The sequence below is a fragment of the Chenopodium album genome, chromosome 24, assembly GCF_948465745.1.
Source record: "Chenopodium album chromosome 24, dcCheAlbu1.1, whole genome shotgun sequence".
Taxonomy (NCBI): Eukaryota; Viridiplantae; Streptophyta; class Magnoliopsida; order Caryophyllales; family Amaranthaceae; genus Chenopodium; species Chenopodium album.
The window spans coordinates 30,898,230-30,917,213 of record NC_137857.1 but is presented as its reverse complement, the minus strand read 5'-3'; the positions used below and the strand labels follow the sequence as shown (position 1 = coordinate 30,917,213).

The window sequence follows — 18,984 nt, the reverse complement described above, 5'->3', positions numbered from 1 at the left end:
TTGATACATGATCTGTTCCCTACATATTATAATCTGCCAATATATAACATGCTGAATTAACGATCTAAGGGACCCTTTTATGACCTTTTCACATTACAGTATTGATCACAAATGTTTACCAAGTCAACATCTTCAAGAAGCAATTCTATATAACATGCTGGATTATCTAAGAGACCAACTAAAAATCTGTCATTTTCTTGTAATAAAATTCAATTCAGATGAATCACGTCGGTTTTCAGCAGGCAATGAAATTAATGGCTAAGTCTATTCACAGCTTAAGAAACTATTTCTTTCAGCTAGCTATACGTAATTCACTTTTTTCTTTATTTTATGAACCTTTCACAGTACAGTAGCACACTATTAATCACTAGTTTTAACTAAATCATCAGCTTCAGGGTGTAATTCGAATGTTAATGTCAGTTTTTCTAACATATGAACTTGGAATGCAATAATTTCTTGATACAGTTATTTATTTACTCAATAACAACAACAAATTAAAGTCTTAGTCCTAAAATATATTCTTTATTTGTGTTATTGGTATATACAAAGTATATGATAGTTTAATAACAAATCAGAACCATCTTGACTTGTTTGATCATTTCACCATCAATAATAACTGATAAAGTGCTGACCAAAAAAAGAGGCAGTTGTATTTGTCAACTTCTTAAAAAAAACAGGAAATGAGAAAGAGCTCCTCAATTGGAATTGTTTCGTAGCATATGCTATGCCTTTATTATACATATATTTCAACAAGGCAGCATATTATTATTCAGCATAAACTAGCTTTCTCAATGTTGTGACAACTTTGGCTAGTCGAGCATGTAAAAGGGAATATGACAGTAGAATATGATGTACATCTAGCCTTGAATCCAGATTAGGGACCAACTCTACTAAGTAAAGAACATTAAGTCGAACTATAGAGTCTAGACGAACAAAAGAAAGTCAGAAAAGGAACATCAACAGTATTTTTTTTTTCAGCATATGCTCCTCATTTTGGCACGATCCCATCAAAGGGAGCATTTTGAGTAGCTTAAATAGCTGTTCAGATCTCCGTCCCAAAGCAAGAGCAACGTTGGAAATTGAGGTTGGTGAATTACAGTGCGATTCTCCTTTGGCATGCGGACATTGCCCATGCATAATTGCCATCATGCCAAAGGAGACTTGCCCTGCCATTCACCACTACAATTATTTGTTTGCAGTCTTTACAACAATTATATATAACAACAAAGTATTACTCCAACCATTGGGGTTATAAGGATCCAAGCTAAGAGGGTCTTGTTCGACTTTTCCCTTTTAATGTTCACTTAGCATTCAAGTATTTTCTGTTTCTATGGGAAGCCTGGAACTGATGCAGCAATGTTGCCAAGGGAATGTTGTGAAGGAAAGACTAGATATCAATGATACAACTTTTAATTATGCATTCATCTTAGTATGTTACTATTTCAGATAGGTTGAGCTCAAAGGAAAGCAGCGACAACTTCACCAAGCAGTGTACAAAACCTTTCTCCTATTTTTGAGGCCCCATCACTGAGGCCCTGTTCCTGGTAGAATGTCTTTAGGAAGTTTTATGAATGTACCTAAGTGTTTTAATGTTCTAGAATGTTCTAGGGGTCTCTTATACATTGTAGGCAATAGATGTGCGTAGAAAACTCTACATATGTGTTTGGGCTAAGTCTATTGTCCTAAGCCCATTGACCTAGAATTACGAAAATACCCCTCCATTATCCAGCCCATCATTAGTCAAAACAAAGTACGGATCTACCCCTAATCCATCCAACTAAGTACAACTTCTGCCACCTGAAAGTACATCTATAAATAGCTCTCCAATCATTAGCAATGGTAACTTTTTCCTAATTCTCTAATTCTCTCTCTACTTTCTCTCTCTAAAGTACGATCGCTGACTTAAGCATCGGAGGGGCTTTCCCGGGTCACACCCCCGGGGCAGTTAACCTTCTCTCTTTTGCAGGCCTAGCTCTCGGACAGCAAGGCATAGCGGAGGGAAATTCGGACATTATTAAGACTTTGCCTTAAGACATCTTGACATCATTACCGTAACCCCGAGGAACACTTTAAGACTCCCAGGAGCAACTCTGTTTTCCAGAAACAATATGTATATATGTTCCTTTAGAGGTGGGAACTATCTAAATAGTTGTAGTCTAGAACTCTGATCTCCATTTGAGGAGGTCATGACTCTCTACTCTCTAGAATTAGGGATTAGAAAGTTGGATGCCTATAAATATGTCATCTAATTTATTTGTACATTTAAGCCAGCACCTTCAAGTTTTAAGCATTATTTGAAATCTCTTGTGAGCATTTTTGTTACTTTAGTGCTAGCCTTGCAACATATTAGATGAAAAAAAAAATATTAAATTAATCTACATATGTTTCATATTATTTACAACTTTGAGCCTTGTAACGTCCTCTAGATAAAAACTCAAAATTGTAATTAAGAAAGGGGAAAGACATGTGATTAAAGAAAGAGAAAAAAAATTAGTAAAATCAATGGAAATTTGTCAAGGTCACCTTATCGTCACCAACAGGCCCGGCTATTAGCAGGAGCTGGTTGAGCGACAGCTCAGGGCCCCCCTTTTGTGGGGCCCCCATCTTTTTAAAAAAAATCTGTATTATTTAAAAAAAAAAAATTACAGAATGTATAAAGCTGTTTGTTGTCAGTCAGTAGACTAAATTGAGCCCATCCATCTTCTCTTCGAAAGCAAGATTATTTTCATTATCCATGAAGAAACTTTTACTTTTTTTTTTTCCTATTAATCCTCTCCCTTCATTTATTTCTTAGAATTGCAACTATGATCTTAGAATTCTTAACTCAACGTTCATAATATTTTTCCCAATTAAACCCATATTCATGGCCTTTAGCAGTGGTATATATACAATGTCCAGAAAAAAATATATGCAATTCAAGCTTGCAATTGAAATTAAACACCAATCCTTTTATTTGCTCAAGTATTAGGGTTTAACAACAAACCACCTAAAACCCCAATTTCCTTCATCTCTCACCTCCTTGTGAAACCTCCACACTCTCTAATGGCGGCCTTCGACCACAGCAAAGACCTCAACGACGTTGCCTTGAAACCTCGTTTGCTACGCATTCTTCTCAAAGACCAACTTCCCGATGAAACACGCCCACTTCGTAACCCTTCTGAAATCTCTACCATTATTTCCACTCTCAAAATCCATACCCTTCTTTCCGAAGATATTCCCTCCTCTTCTGCTCATCAGAAGCATGTTTCTGACTGGAACTCTGCTGTTGATGCTTGGGTTCGTCGAATTCTGATTCTTTGTCGAAGTGATTTGGTATAATTTATAACCCATTTGAATGTTTTTTAATTTCAATGCTTAATGCTTAAATTTCGTTAATGATATTGATATTTTCAGTACTATGACGTTTTTGGCATATGCTAGTGGGATTGGTTATTGTTGTTGAATGTTGGGACCTTATAAAAACATAATGTGAAAATTGAAATCTTGATTTTATAATTATCTTGGTTTGAATTAGCTCATTGAGTTGAATTTAAGTTAACATTATGATTTACTAGTTGACTGTTTTCGGCATATGCTAGTGGTTTAGTGGGATTGGTTATTGTTGTTGAATGTTGGGACCTTATAAAAACATAATGTGAAAATTGAAATCTTGATTTTTATAATTATCTTGGTTTGTTTGAGTGTTTCTGTGTTGAGAATTAGCTCATTGAGTTGAATTTAAGTTAACATTATGATTTACTAGTTCACTGTTTTCCTGCATTTGCGTTGCGTATTTGAAACCTCTGAAAAGAAGCTGTCAACGGCTGGTTTTGCTTGAGTCGAAGTTCGTGGGGGTTGCACCTTTTTCAGTTTTATATTAGAGGAGTATTAGCTGTTGGCTATGAGTGTAAGAAATTGTTTCGGTAGAAATGATAGAGTATTTTAACTCAAGCAAGGCTTTGAAGATGTGGGTTACACCAATGGAGTTGGTTTGCATTGTGTTTTGTTGAATTTGGATACAAGCTGATTATTACTTTTTGTTACATGGATTTCCGTTTTCTTTCAAGGAATTCTGTTTGTGTACTTTATTAGAGATTCATGTGCTCCAATGTATAAAGTGTTGCCTGTCTATATTCCAATGAGGGTTTTTTTTTTTTTTTTTTTCATAATCACAGTGCAAAAACATAATATTGGATCAGTTGATGTTACTGTCAAGTGCCAAACCTGACTTTGCTTCACAATTTTTTTTTTAAAAGAAAAATTCAACACGATCATTGATTTTATTTTAGTAATCCATGTACAAATGGTTTAGTTAAACTTATTCAAGAAGTTTACGGCTGTAGAGTTGAATCATGAACATTGTTTCCAAACACTTTTGAACTTTTGGTGTTTGTGTTACATTACTCTATTCGCACTGTCAAAAAATATTGTCTTGTAGTCTTGGTTCATTGATGTTATGCTAGGTTATATTATGTGCAGTCCAATGCACTTTTCTTCCAGAGTTTGATTTATTATTATTATTATTTTTTTTTGGAGAGTAAATGCATATGAATGACTGAAGATTCATTTTCTAGCCAGATAAATGTTGGGCTGGAGTGTGCTTACTTGGAGTGACTTCTATGGAATGTAGCTCTGCACGCTTCTTAAAATCACACTCAGATTGGTTTAATGTGCTTCTATCGCATATTCAGGTGAACAAATTTATTGAATCATAATATCTACGAGGATATGCAAAAAGATGTTAAGGCCATGTTTCCTTTTGATAAAAAGAGAGGAATATGTCGAATTTTTTCTTTATGAATCTTGAAGGCATTGTATTCCTCTACATTATTTCCACTGCTAGTAATAGTATTTTTCCTTTGTTTCTGTAGAATGCAAGTTTTGGACTTTCACACTTCTAATGCACAACTTTGAACATTAATGTCTTTTAAGTTTCATTTATTAAATATGATTAATATTTTATGTTTTGAAGTTATATATCGAGATGATTCTAACAAGAGCCCACATGACTATATTATCTCTTACAATACTTAAAAGTCACAATGATGGTCAAAGTTTCTTAAGTGAATATTGTTAAAGTCAAAATGTTGTACTTATATAAAAATGAAGGAAACATACACTTTCTAACAATTATTCTATGTGGAATGTGAATGTCTTGGAAAAAAAGACCTCAAAAACTGAACTGTTTTTAGGTATCGCATAAGAAAGGCTTCAAGTACAACCTCCATTTTTGAATATACGTGACACTTGAGCTTACACGTAGTTTTAGGAAGGGTTTTGGGTAGTGCATGGAAATAATTAAATTAATGTGAAAAAGTGAAGTTGATGCTGTTTTTGTTTATTTTATTTTTTTTTTTAAAAAAAGAAATTGTGTGAGAGAGAGGAACGATAGAAAACAGTGCAAGTGAGGTTGATGGGAGAGTGAAACAATAAAAAAATTTATGCAATTGCGTTATTGAAAGGGAGACACATGAAAATATTAGTGGTCACATGCCAAAATAGAAAGTGTTGTGCAAATTCGTAAACAGATGAAAAAGGCAAGTGGTGCAAGTATTTTGGAATGTGTGTAGCACCTAAATTGTCTCTCGAAAAAGAAGTGCCTAATATAAATTAAATTATTAACTCCACTCAAAATGATGAAATACTAGTGTATTACCATCCATAGATGACCCTTTGTTTTTTAACATAGCTTTGAATGGGGATAAAATTAATTTTTGAAATTGATAAAATCTCCTCCATATTTGACATAATCTATGCTACTAGTAGCTTTAAAACTTGCATACAGTCTGCAGAAGGTTCTGCAATGTTGTTGAAAGATTCCAGGTCTACAACCCTACTTCAGTTAAAGAACTAATCACAGTAACAGATATCACTTGGTGTTGGATAGTTCCATTGTTAAGCTATTTTACTTTATCCTGTTAACGTTTAAGTAGATTTGACAAAATGGCTTAATGTCTATATCTCATGTCTTAAGCAGCCATCTAGTGGAGCTTCACAATTTGTCAAGGTATCTTCCTGTGCTGCTGTGTCAGATCTTCTAACAAGGTTGGCATTTCTTGTTCTAATCTGATCAGTGCTGTTGCTTCTCTGTACATGATATTCTAAAGAAATTGAAAATGTTATGTCCTGAATTTTGATAACAGAAACTTGGTAGTAGCTTAATTACTTTATCTAAATATGTTTCTTGTAATTTCTAATTGCAGTGTGCTTACGACACTTTCATTATATGTCCTGAACCAGGCTTGGTAGATTCTCAAACCTAAAGAAGGATGGAAACTCTTATGCGGGAAAGCTTGTCCAGCCAATTCTCAAGATGCTCAGTGAGGATGTGACTGAGACCGTGTCAGTTAGTATTTATATCTCTGCTATTAATTTTTTGTTGCTTCAGCCTTTTTTATTTATTTTATATTTTATAATTTTATTATATCAGAAGTTATACTTGTCGTGTTAAAATTTCAATCTCAATTAATGTGGCAGCATAGTATTACCAGTCACTTTAGACTCCCATGAGTATATAGTGTTTGCATTTGCCTAAAAACGTGTTTCAAAGTGGAGTATGTATTATAGACAATGTCATTAGTGTTCCTTTTAATGAAATTGAGCTTCAGCATACAATAACTTAGAAGACAGGAGAAAACTACTTAGGATAAGTTTATGTTAACTGGGTGGGGATTTTTAGGTTTAAGAATAATTAATGCCATGTTTTAAGCGGGCTTAAAAATGCACTATTTCCTTTATGACTCTTGCACAAGACTGGCTAAATTAAAATTTCTGACTACCTTAGAAGTTTGGTTGATAGGATTGTTTCTTTCATAAACCTTTGATCACCCTTTTTTTTTTCTTGGGTCCTTTAGCATATTATTGTTATTAAGGACTATTCTTTATCTTATTATTAGTGTGAGAATGTTAATGCCTTTTTTTTTAATTATATGTTTTTATGCTTTTGTGAGAAAAATCATTGTTGTAATTCATTAGTCTTTCACTAGGTTCATTGACATGAAGTTCCTTGATTACGGTGGAGAGTATACGTCGTATATGTATTTCCTCTATTTTCATAAGTCTTACCCAAAAGCTTGATATTCAAAACTATACATCGAGATTTTGAGAGTATTGAGACAATTCTAGCAAAATTCTGCATGATTGTTTTTCTCGATGTATAGATCACTAACATTGGTCAAAGTGGAACATGTCAATAGTAAAGCCAAAATCGGTAAAATACCCTTTATATTTTTAAACACCTACCCAACTATTTCAATTATCTTAGATTGCGGATCCACACCAAGCGTAATTTTATAAAGTGTGCCCATGTTAGAGAAAATTGCCTTGAATGTGAAAGGCAAATCGTTTTCCAAAACGCAACAAGGCGTGCGTCTTGATGCACCTTTGCTGAGGCACAAGGCGACACGCCTGGCTGTCTTTTGTTGGAATGCGCATGAATGTGTTAATTTGAGATGAATTCAAAGAAAGAATATTTTGTGAAACTAAATGTTACCATCTTACCAATCCTTGTGATGAAAAGAGAGAGAGAGAGATAGATATTGCAATATTTGTGAAACTTCCTAAAATAGTAATTGTTGCAATATTTGTGGAACGGAGGAAGTAAATCATAATCATCAATTTGATAACAAAATTATAACTGCAAATCTGTTAGGAATAACAATAACAGTGGCTGAGTTGATGGCTGTGACAGATATTGCCAGTCCCTGGTCAAATTTCCTCTCCTTTCACTTCCACCTGCTCTCCTTTCACTTCGATCTGCTCTTCTCCTATCTTTCTCTGGCATTTTTTTTCATTTTCTCTCTTCTTTTTTGGTCCAGAAACTAGAAACCTCAATTCTTTCTCTTCATCGACCAAATTTTTGAAGTTTTTCTTTATTCTTCTCCCATATGTTTCTATGTATTATGAATTCCCTTCTGTTTTGGTAATTAACTAGGTAACCCCCGTGCGGTTTTCACAAAAATAAAATGAAGTAAGAATAAAAATAAAATTAAGTTGCTTAATTTGTTAAGATATTTTCAATGATAAACTTATACTTTGTATTATTATTGTATGACTTAAAAATGAAAACTTTAGACAAGTGGGTGGCTAATAAATGGCAAGAGTTTAGTTAAGATCATTAGGAATAGAAGTTGTCATATGACTCATACTAGTTCCATCTTTTAGTGTTTAATTTTAAATTTTAATATCAAAGAAAGCTAATTTACACCTTATTTTAGGGAGTAGGAAACTATAATAATTAATTGCAAAGTGTAGTTAATCTGATCTCTAGTAATTGGTTATAGGGAGTAGTTATAACTTTGATAATTATTTATGAATAGTAAGCCATTATTTAAAAAGGGTATGAATGCAAATTTGGAGGGAAAGGAGTTAAGGAATAATTGACATGTGTCCAATATTGAGGTTAGAAGACACCAGCTGACTTTTGTAATTTTGTTTTAGTTTTAGTTGTAGTTATAGACTACTCACATGCCCCCCCACTGACCCCTGAATACGTTTTTTTTTTTTTTTTTTTTTTTTTAATTTTTTTTTTTTATTTATTTTTTTTTTAAAAAAATATTTATGTAGTACCAAATTCGTAGTAAAAGTAATAGGAAAAGTAATATGCCTTTTAACACTAAGATATCACCAAGCAAGTAGAACATGTAAATAATGGAGGTAGTTTATAACAGACAGTGGCCTGTGGTCTGTGGTCTGTGGTCTGTGGGGATGAGATGGCAGGTCAGTCAAATATTTGATCTATGCTTCATATTTTATTTAATCATTTTCCTACTCTTTGATGATTGTTTGCAGGATGTAGCGGCTCATTTGCTGCTGACCATCTTAAATTATTTCCCTCCTTCAGTTCATCGCCATCATGACAATGTGAGTTTACTTTTTCTGAGACTCTACTTTTCATAGTGATATCATATTTAACTGCCAAAATACACATCAATGCTATCATTAGAATCTATGCAACTACACTAACAGGAATCTACCTGTAATAGAATACGTTCTTCACCATAGATTTGTAAAGTGTTATGATTTATAGTACCCTTAATCTGAAGAGAACTATTGATTTTTCACATATAAATTCAATGAAAGAGTTGCCAGCCTTCATGTTAATGCACTTTGTGCCTTATCTTAAAAGTTCTGTTGTATGCTGGGGAACTGCAAATTAGAGCCGGAACCTATTACTTAGCTTGATATGATGTTTCCGCAACTTAGTTTGGTTTCCTACTTCTCTGCTTATATTGAAGGACATGTCTCTTTATTTATAGGCAATTGTTCAACACAAGTTTTTACTACTTTGGATTAACCTAGCATATTAGTCGACAGTATTCAGGATCTAGGTCTAGGCTACATGTAACTGATCTTTAGCTACTTTTGCAGGCTGAAGAAATTATTGTGTCTAAAATCATGTCTGCTGACTGCAATGCCAATGTGCTAAAGGTGTGGGCTTTCTGCAGTAACATTATAATACTTCCTCCGTTTTCTTTTACTTGCAACACTTCCCTAAAAAGGAAATGTCACAATACTTGCAACACACTATTAAAGGAAAGTTACTTTAGGGAAAAACAATTCTATTTTCCCTATTTAAAGTACATGGCCCTCTAAATTACACTCCTAACAACCACTCATCTCATTTTAAAGTGTATAATATCATGTGAACCCCACATTTCTTAAATATCGTGAAAAAATGTGTGTTGCATCTAAAAGAAAACGGAGGAAGTATAGTTTTGGCTGTATGGGTTTAGGTGACAGTTGTCTTCTTTTTCCATGTATTCAGAAGTTATCTTGTTGCTTAGCTTCACTTCCAAAATCAAAAGGAGACGAGGATAGCTGGTCTTTGATGATGCAAAAGGTTTTGCTGTCTCTGAGTGCTCTTCTAAATAGCACATTAGAAGGCCTTGAAGAAGGTAAAAAAAAGCAATTGTTTTTTTTTTTTTTTTTTTTTTTTTTTTTTTTTTTTTTTTTTTTTTTTTTGAAAAAATAAAACTTGTTTTCTTTATTTCCTAAATCACGGCTTCATTTTTACCGGCAGAAAGAGGACGTTTGGAGGCTGTTACATTATTGGTTCCACCAGGGAAAGACCCTCCACCAACCTTGGGGGGAAATATGATGACAGGAGAAGCATTTAACACTGGAGGGAGGTCCCACAAAATGCTAATTTCATCCATTTCATCACTGATGCAGTGCTGCTGCATGATGCTCACAAATTCTTTTCCTGTTCAGGTAATTCTGCAGTCATTATTTTCTTAAAAGAATTTAGTAGATACATAAACATATACTCTCTAAGAATTTTGGATTAGGACTTTCAATGACTTTGTCTAAGAATTTTGGATGACTATTAATCGCTACTTTTAATACCTTTTTCTTTTATCAAGCACAGGTAATAGTCCCTATATGCCCATTACTGGCCATAATTAGAAGGGTGTTGATGGTCAATGGGTCTTTGCCAGAAGCCTTACAGCCATTTACAACTGCAATGCAACAAGAGTTTGTATGCTTGCAACTTCCTGTTCTACACCTAAATATGTTGGAGGTTCTTGCTGCAGTTATCAAGGGATTACGCAGGTAGAACATGCTGTTCTTTGCCTAGGAGCTCTAAGTTCCGCTATGATGCTTGAATTGCTGGAGTTTATGCTCATTCATGCCATTTTGTTTTTCAGTCAACTTTTACCTCATGCAGCAGACATCATTTGGTTACTAATGAAATATCTCAAAACATGCCGCATGCCTGAGCTGAGAACTAAAGTTTACTCCATAATCAGAGCTTTATTAATCTCCATGGGTGCTGGTAGGTTCTCTATATCTGTAATCTGAATATTATTATTGTCTAATTCTTATGCAAGTGTTTCATACCGCCTCTTCTGTTAAGTTGAAGTATGCAGTGTGTACAGGTGGAGATGCTTATAATGCCTTGCATATTTTCAATCTTAGCATGTTTACGCTTTGAAACATTATATGCTAACCTGGAATTGGATCATAATCCTGTTTTTGTTTATGTTAGTTTGTCAATTGTCATCCTAGTTATATAGCTATAGTGACCATGGCTGGAAAGCCTCAATTACTTCTTTTGTTTCTCCTTCTTTGGCACTTTCCAGTTGGTATTGAGCAGCAAAATAACTCTTAGATTGATGCTTCAATCAATCATTTAATCAAAGTCTTAATGCCAAAAGAATGAGGAGATAGATGCTTTAGTTTGGCATTTTACTCTTTGCTAGTTTGTGACATATGTTTGGAATTCTGGCCTATTTTGCTTGATTAGGCATCAACTATCATTGGTTAAATTTTATTCAATCAATCAAAGCCTTAATCCCATAAGTGGGGTCGGCTACATGAACCAAAAGTAATTGTTCCGTATAATCATCCACAAAAATCTTACTTCTCCACCTTACGATCAAATACCTCATTCTCATGCAAATCCATATGCTTTATATCCTTCCTAACTCCTTCCAACTAAGTCATTTTCGTTCTTCTCTACCTCGTTTAACCTCTTCATGATCCCACTCTTTCGCTCTTCGTATCGGTGCACCGTGGGGTCTCTGTCTTACATTCCTGCGCCATTCACTTCCTTGCAAATAACTTCATTTTTGATTCTATCTCTTAGAGTGTTCTGCACATCCATCTTAACATGCGCATTTTCGTAAGCTCCATCTTTTTTATGTGCTTCTTCTTAGAAGCCCAACATTTTGTACCATAGAGAACATTGGTCTTATGGCAATCCTATTGAATTTCCCCTTCAACTGTAAAGGAATGCTTCGGTCACATAAAACTATGTGGACGCTCTCCATTTCAGCCACCTCGACTTAATCCCGTGGGCCATGTCTTGATCAGTGCCACCGTTCTTCACCCAAGATATTTAAAACACTCACTCATGGTCACATCCTTTTTGTCCAAACTCACTACATCATCGCTTTTCCCCCCTGTGTGCCTGTGTGTACTGAAGCGACATACCAAATATTCAGTTTTACTCCGACTTAGCTTAAACCATCTAGATTCTAACCTTTGCCTCCATTGCTCCAATTTGACATTAACCCCATCTTTAGTTTCATCCACCAAAATGATATCATCCGCAAACAATATACACCATGGAACCTAATCATTAGTTGGCCTTGTTACTTCTAGAACCGTTGAAAAAAGAAAAGGGCTTAATGTTGGTCCTTGATGCAATCAAATTGTAATAGGGAAATCTTCTATCAACCCTCCACATGTCCTCACATTTGTTGACACATCCCAATACATACCTTAATCAGGTCCACGTACCTTCGTGGGAAACCTTTCTTCAATTGCACCAAAGTACCTCTCTTGGCACCTTGTCATATGCTTTCTCTAAATCAATAAAAACCATATGGAGGTCCTTCTTTACCCTATAAGACTCCATCACGTGTCTTATCAAATGGATTGCTTCCATAGTAGATCTCCTTGGTGTAAAACCAAATTGGTTATCTGAAATAATTGCTTAAATATTAGTGATGTGGTTTTTTATTATCTATTATTTATTATGATGATACCTTATACTGTCATTAACAAGGAAGATGTGTGTTGCCAAAACTGCATATTAGCCAGTGTTGTGGATGACTTTTTGAGTTTTAATTATAATGAATGGATTAGCTTCAACACTACTTTAGTCCCACAACGCGTTAGCCAGACAGGGTGGCTGTGTATATGTTTGTCAGTCTAATATCAAAGCAAAATGTGTGGGTTTCATCCCAGTAATGTTACCAAAGAAGACATTGTTAATAGTTTATTGCATCCTTGAGCCAGTGTCAGCTTATAAACTTGGAGATACTACTATCTAATCTCTGTTCCTCTGAAACCTGTTTCATGTGTTACCTCGCCTAATTTCACTAGTTAACTGAAGTTGACTTGGTATGCTTCTCTTGAGCTTATTGATGTTGAATGTCAAATTTTGTATCAATATTTGGTTATAAAGCAGTTTGGAACTTTAAATTTGCAGAATCTTCTTTGTCTGCATTTTTCAATTGTACTTGTTTTAGTTTTATTTCCAATAATGTATCTTATCATTCTTATGTGGATTAGAAACAACTTTTAAGTCTAGCTATGGGGACACTCAAAGTTATACTGCTTATTGTAGAATGAGGTACACTCAATAAGCTGAGTTTTTTCTTTTTCCATTTTTCTTTCCGTGCTGACTTTGTAGAGAATTTCTTAGTCAATCTCATTGGAGAGTGGAATCAAGGTGGAATTTGGATAATATCATGTTTATTTGGGTGTTATTTCTAATTGACCCTTAGTGTTATTTATAATGGGCTTTGGATTATAATGGACTTAATCAAAAAGGCTTAATAAACTGTCATCATGTCTTATCTAGTGTGAAGTTGCAGAAGAGGATATAATATAAACAACCTCTCTGTTTTGCAAGGCTAAGACTGTATACATTCAACCTCAAATACACTGTATGGGTAGGATCCATTTTCAGTGATATTAGGATTATGTTGATGTTGATCTTGCTACTGCTTCCTAAGCTGTTTGCTATTTACCTCTTAAATATGTTTTTATATTTCTGATGATTATCGATTATTGTTTGACTAATTTTTATGTGAAAATTAATCAGGAATGGCACTGTACATCTCTGAGGAAGTGATCGACAATATATTTAATGATTTGAAGTTTGCTGATACTATCGATGATGTTGGACCCTTGGATGAGCAGTCACATGTTAAAGTATCACAGACTCTCCAGAAGAAGAGAAAGCATGGAGCTTTAACTGGGCCGTTTGTAGAACAGCAGCCTTTGTTATGTTCAGAACCAAAAGACCGCCAAGCATCAATTGCTTTGAAAAAAGCTGCATTAGAAACACTGGAGGCTCTTGTAGTGATGGTATGTGCTGCTACCACATTGTGTGGTTTTCTTTTCTCCCCTTACTAATTGGTAGTTGTTGGCAGAATTGATGGTCCTTCTCTGGCCGTTTCTGCTAAATGTTGTGTAGTTTGAATTAATTACAATGATGGTTTATCCTTAGGGTTTTATTTTTTTTAAAAAAACAATTATTTTCAAAAATCTCTTTTCAGATACCTAAATGATATACCTTTTAGCTATGTAGAATGGATGGCGGGATGATTATGGTGTGCATTTGAATCTTGTGTGAGATGATTTTTTTTCATTCCAAGCTGATCATGGAGAATAAGAGGATGTATATCTTAAAACTAGCCTGTTGTTGAATGTAATGGAAAAATAAAGATTGCCATGTAGTAAAAAATTATGTGGTAAATCTCCATTACACATGGTTCCCCGTCATTATATCTTCCAATAGAGGTTATATCTGTGAAAGAACTGCACGAAGAGAATTCAAGCAAAATAGCAAAATTTGTAGGAAGGAAAAAATTAGTCTCTCTGTTGCCAATTTACATGTAACCTCTTGGTCCATGTGTCTGAAGGTGATGCTTTAACTAACCAGAAGTCCTTACCTTAGAGATGGTACTTCCATCTGACTGAAGATGGAGGAGGGCTGGAGAGAGAAGCTAACTGAGGCCTAAACATTTTGGATTCCTATAATTCAGAAGCTTTTCTTTATGTAAGAGGTAAATAGTGGCCAACATAAAGTACGAAGAATAGGAACAACCAAGACCCTGTCCATAAGAATTTGTGGAGGTTCTAGACGAGGCAGCATGGTAAATGGGGATTCATGTTACTATGTTAGTGATAACTTGAGTCTCTGCTTATTTTCTTTCTCGTGAAGTTCATGAAAATAGCATTGCTTATCCTTCTCCCCATCAAGTGCAGCGTAGGCAATAGGAATGACATTGGTTTCATGGATGATTTGGCAGGACCATCCTTTCTCCATTTTTTCTCTTGTGGTATTTTCTGTGCAGGAATGATTATTTAAATGTTTTATAAAGATGTGTTGCCCAATGTCCATTATTTCTCTTTGCCTTCGCTCTTTCCCTGCATGATGTATCTATTTATAGTGTTTTGTGTAGTAATGATTAACTGGATGTTTTATGAAGATGTGTTTACCCTTTCTCCCTTTTTATTTGGCACATTCCTCTCCTTTCAAAATTTTAAGGCTTGTATTGAGAAGGTTGGTAGTTGTGTCTTGTTAGCAAACAAGGAAATGGGGCCATCTTTTGGCATGGAGGGGTATTAAAAGGACACTAAGGGAATGTCACTAATGCACTTAAGGACATAGGCTGAGGTTGTAATTAAGCAGGTTTATTTACAAAATCAATTACATTTGGAATTTTATGTAGACTCCATTTCTACTTTGCCTTAACAATGGAATTTCAATTCGACATGTATCACATCAGCAAGCTCTGCTCTGACAAAAGTAACTGGTTTCTTTCTTTCCCCTTGCTCTACAAGTTTCCAACAGAACTATCCTTCAAATAATTGCAATTCAGCCTCTTTCCATCCTTTATTTTAGGCTGTCTTATTTTCTTTATTGCAAAAAGCCTGCAAGATGTGAAGTTGGACTTTGTGACTTTCTTTTGACCTTTGGTACTTCTTGATGAGATTTCTAGATCCTGTTCTTGTCATTGAAATTCTTTCTTAATAGCAACTTGCAAAATCGGTACATGCCAATACATTCTGATTGCCACTTTTACATGGATATGAAAAAAAGTTCCTTTAGGTGAAATTTAATCTATTAGGCCACAACAAATCATGCTAGCTAATTGTTCTAGATCCAGAGGTAAACTGGAGTCATCAATATAATGTGTATGATAAAAAATTTGTGTGGTGGAGAAAAATGGTTAGCTGTTTCTGCAGTGTAAGGTTGCCTCTTGGTCATGCTCGATCTTGTGACTTTTGTTTCTTGAATTGTCTAAATGCACTGATGCTCTAATACTATCATGAGAGTTTTGTTTCCTGAAATGTATTTGCTTGAAAGTATTGATTATATCCCATCTAAATTACATGAGGTATTGTTTGTCTCAGGGTGGTGCTTTGAGTTGTGATAGCTGGCGCAGGAGAATTGATGATCTTATGATAGAAGTTGCGACAAATGCTTGTAAAGGGGGATGGACCCATGATGAAAAGCCTTTCCATTGTAAGGAAACAAGGGCAGTCTGGGAGGATTTCCAGCTTGTGGCATTGCATGCACTTTTGGCTTCTATTCTTTCCCCTGCTGGTTATCGACCACCGTATCTATCTAAGGGTCTTGAGATATTCCATAAAGGTAATTAATGTAGGTGTGCGTGTCTTGTGCCTTCATCTCAGTATAGTATTTATTTCCACAGTTCTAGCTTTTGTCTTTCAACATTGATCTCCATCTGTTGTATGTTTGCCTTTAGTGTGCAGTAATCTTCCATGTCTAGTGTCAGTCTCGATATTTTGCTCTTAAAATTCTTTGTTTTGGTAAATTTCGTCACTAGTCTGACATGTTTTGGATTTGCCTGCATAGCCAACATGAGCAAGGGTCTGAATGTCATAATTTCAAATAAATGTAATTGTATTTTGGTTGTCATTTGTTTCAACAGGTAAGCAAAATTCTGGAACCAAGGTTGCTGAATTTTGTTCTCAAGCTCTTGTTGCCTTAGAAGTGCTAATACATCCTAGGGCACTTCCTCTAATAGATGTGCCACTGTCAAATGGCAATAGCTATTCTTTTGGGAGGACAGATTTTGGTGTTCCTACAGACAAGCAACCTCAGAACTTTCTGTATGAAATGTACAAGGAAGAAAATCTTGAATCAGGCGTTCCTGCTCGTGGAGTTCACAAAGATATGCCGTTTGACGAGAATTCACTAGATGTTACCAGACATCGAAATCATGAAGAGGCCAATGTTGTCAATGGTTTACCTGATGACGTGATGCCAATGGAGAGAGATGACAGTTTAAAACCAGCAAACCTTGCCAGTAAAGTAAAATTTTCTCTTGACAGAAAAATGGTAGATGTGCAACTTCGCGAAGAGAGTAATAAATCATCTCTAGCATCTATCCATGATGACAACCCTGTTGTCTTACCAGTGAGCAGCTCTCATGTTGCTATAACTTCAACAACAGAAGTAGAATATGTAGTTACTGCTGCTCCGGATAACAAATTGAAGATGCCAATGATAGAGCAGGATGATGATTTATCTGATTCATTTCCTGATATCATTGATGCAGATCCAGATTCAGATTCAGATTCTGAGTAGAATATTCTTAGGAACTATGAAACTCATTTTCCCTGGAGATTATTTTATGAATTTTTTGAAAAATAGAACTATATTTTTGGTGAGATAACATCATAACAATAGCTTTTTCACCTAAAAGAAATTATTTGAGGCTTAGATGTATGCATGTACGATGTACCTTTATATATATTTTTAAGGTCCTGTTTTATTTGTCTTGAATATTCATTTACTAGATTGATCTAGATTAATATATTTATATATATTTTTTATAACATAATAGTATTTATGTTTCATTCGTTTCAGTAAAAATTACAATTTTCATTCATAAACTAGTGTGTGTAGCCCGGGAGTTGTACAGGGTTGCTACTTCAATAATTCTTTGTGATGATGTATTTGATATTTTTAATGTCTTTTTTTTTTATTATTTTTTTTAATTAGATTTTGTGATTATCAATTATATATACTTCCTTTATATATATATATATATATATATATTTGTACTCACCCCTATGGTGCAAATATATATATATATATATATATATATATATATATATATATATATATATATATATATATATATATATATATATATTTGCACCATAGGGGTGAGTACAAATATTTTGGTAGTCGAAAAAAGTAAGAAAGGTAAAAATACAAAATTACCCATGTGACATTGATAAACTAAAAAGTAAGTGTGAAAAGGAAAGGGCATGTTGGCATTTATAGTGTGAATACAAATAATTTTTTTCCTAAAGAGGAAATGGTGCAATATTTGTGAAACTTCCTAAAAAGGCAGGTGGTGCAATAATAAAAGAACGGAGGAAGTATTTATTTCATGTTTATAGCATACTTGATAATTGGCTTAGATGGTTAAATAACCTTTGGGTGTTTTTTTGACAGGAAGCAAAGGCTTTTATTCATTAAATATGGCTAGAATCAGCCAACACATACTCCATTACATCACTAGGGAAATCTTCCATCCAAACTCTAAGACTAGGATAAAAAATACAAGCTTTTGCTAAACCATGGGCAACACAATTTCCAGCTAGATCCCCACACATTGGGCAAATTATTTCAACATTCATGCCCCTTCTAGCAAGGTTATCTCTAGATGCCAGGGCCTCTCTTAACCCACGCCACACAAACATTTTGATTTTTTGGGGAACCTCGACATTCCAGACTAAATTCCTGTCAAAGGAAATTGCCCCATCAGATGGAGATGCTACATTGTTCATTTGCTCCACAATGATTAGATCATATGCACTCTTTACCGATAAATTTGCGTCTTTTGTATAATGCCACATCCAACAATCCTTGCTATCAAACATAGGAATAGGGATACTTCGAATCATACTAATCTCTGTCTCAGAGAAAAGGGCGTTGAGCACACTCACATCCCAAGACCTATTACTCCAGAGCTGACGCACATACATAAGGCAAGTAGCATCATCACTTTGGCTCGAAACAGCTGAAAACTCATGGAGTTGAAACCCAGGGGTCCCTCCATATGTGTATAGAGCTGCCATCTCCAATGTTTTTTCTAACACCATTCTTTAAAACATCACGTGCTCCAAGGATCGACCTCCAAGTGTAGCTTGAGTTTGGATTAAGTTTAGCCTCCATAAAAGTCGAATGAGGGAAATATTTTCCTTTTAGCACCTTAGCCATAAGTGAGTCTTCTTGTGACAGAATTCTCCAGGCTTGCTTGGCCAATAGTGCCTTGTTGAAATTCTTCATATTCCTAAAACCAAGCCCTCCTTGGCTCTTAGGAACATACAATTTCTCCCACGCAACCCAACAAATTTTCTTCTTCTCCTTTTTTTGCCCCCAAAGAAATTGCCTACAAAGTTTTTCCACCACATCCAAAATGCTAGCCGGGATTAAGAAGCATTGAATTGCATTGCATACGTCGGAATAGCTTGAGCGATAGACTTGATTAAAATTTC

At 34.9% G+C, this 18,984-nt stretch overlaps 1 protein-coding gene across 1 annotated transcript; it reads left to right on the top strand.

The window, feature by feature from the left end:
- The first annotated feature begins 2,691 nt into the window (after nt 1-2,691).
- On the top strand, nt 2,692-17,246 carry LOC145611492 (uncharacterized). The gene is made up of 13 exons (XM_081666824.1): nt 2,692-3,312; nt 4,554-4,670; nt 5,957-6,024; nt 6,220-6,325; nt 8,770-8,841; nt 9,349-9,408; nt 9,746-9,875; nt 10,001-10,191; nt 10,349-10,533; nt 10,629-10,756; nt 13,538-13,803; nt 15,859-16,099; nt 16,401-17,246. Exons 1-13 carry the CDS (start codon nt 3,043-3,045, stop codon nt 17,057-17,059), a joined length of 2,493 nt encoding a protein of 830 aa, XP_081522950.1. The 5' UTR covers nt 2,692-3,042; the 3' UTR covers nt 17,060-17,246.
- The last annotated feature ends 1,738 nt before the right edge of the window (nt 17,247-18,984 follow it).

What these genes read in the sequence shown, in the direction of transcription:
- LOC145611492 (XM_081666824.1), top strand. Translation starts at nt 3,043, where the DNA reads ATGGCGGCCTTCGACCACAGCAAAGACCTCAACGACGTTGCCTTGAAA. An exon ending in TTCTTTGTCGAAGTGATTTG is followed by an intron (nt 3,313 to 4,553) that starts GTATAATTTATA and finishes TTCATTTTCTAG; the next exon opens with CCAGATAAATGTTGGGCTGG. An exon ending in TTCATCGCCATCATGACAAT is followed by an intron (nt 8,842 to 9,348) that starts GTGAGTTTACTT and finishes CTACTTTTGCAG; the next exon opens with GCTGAAGAAATTATTGTGTC.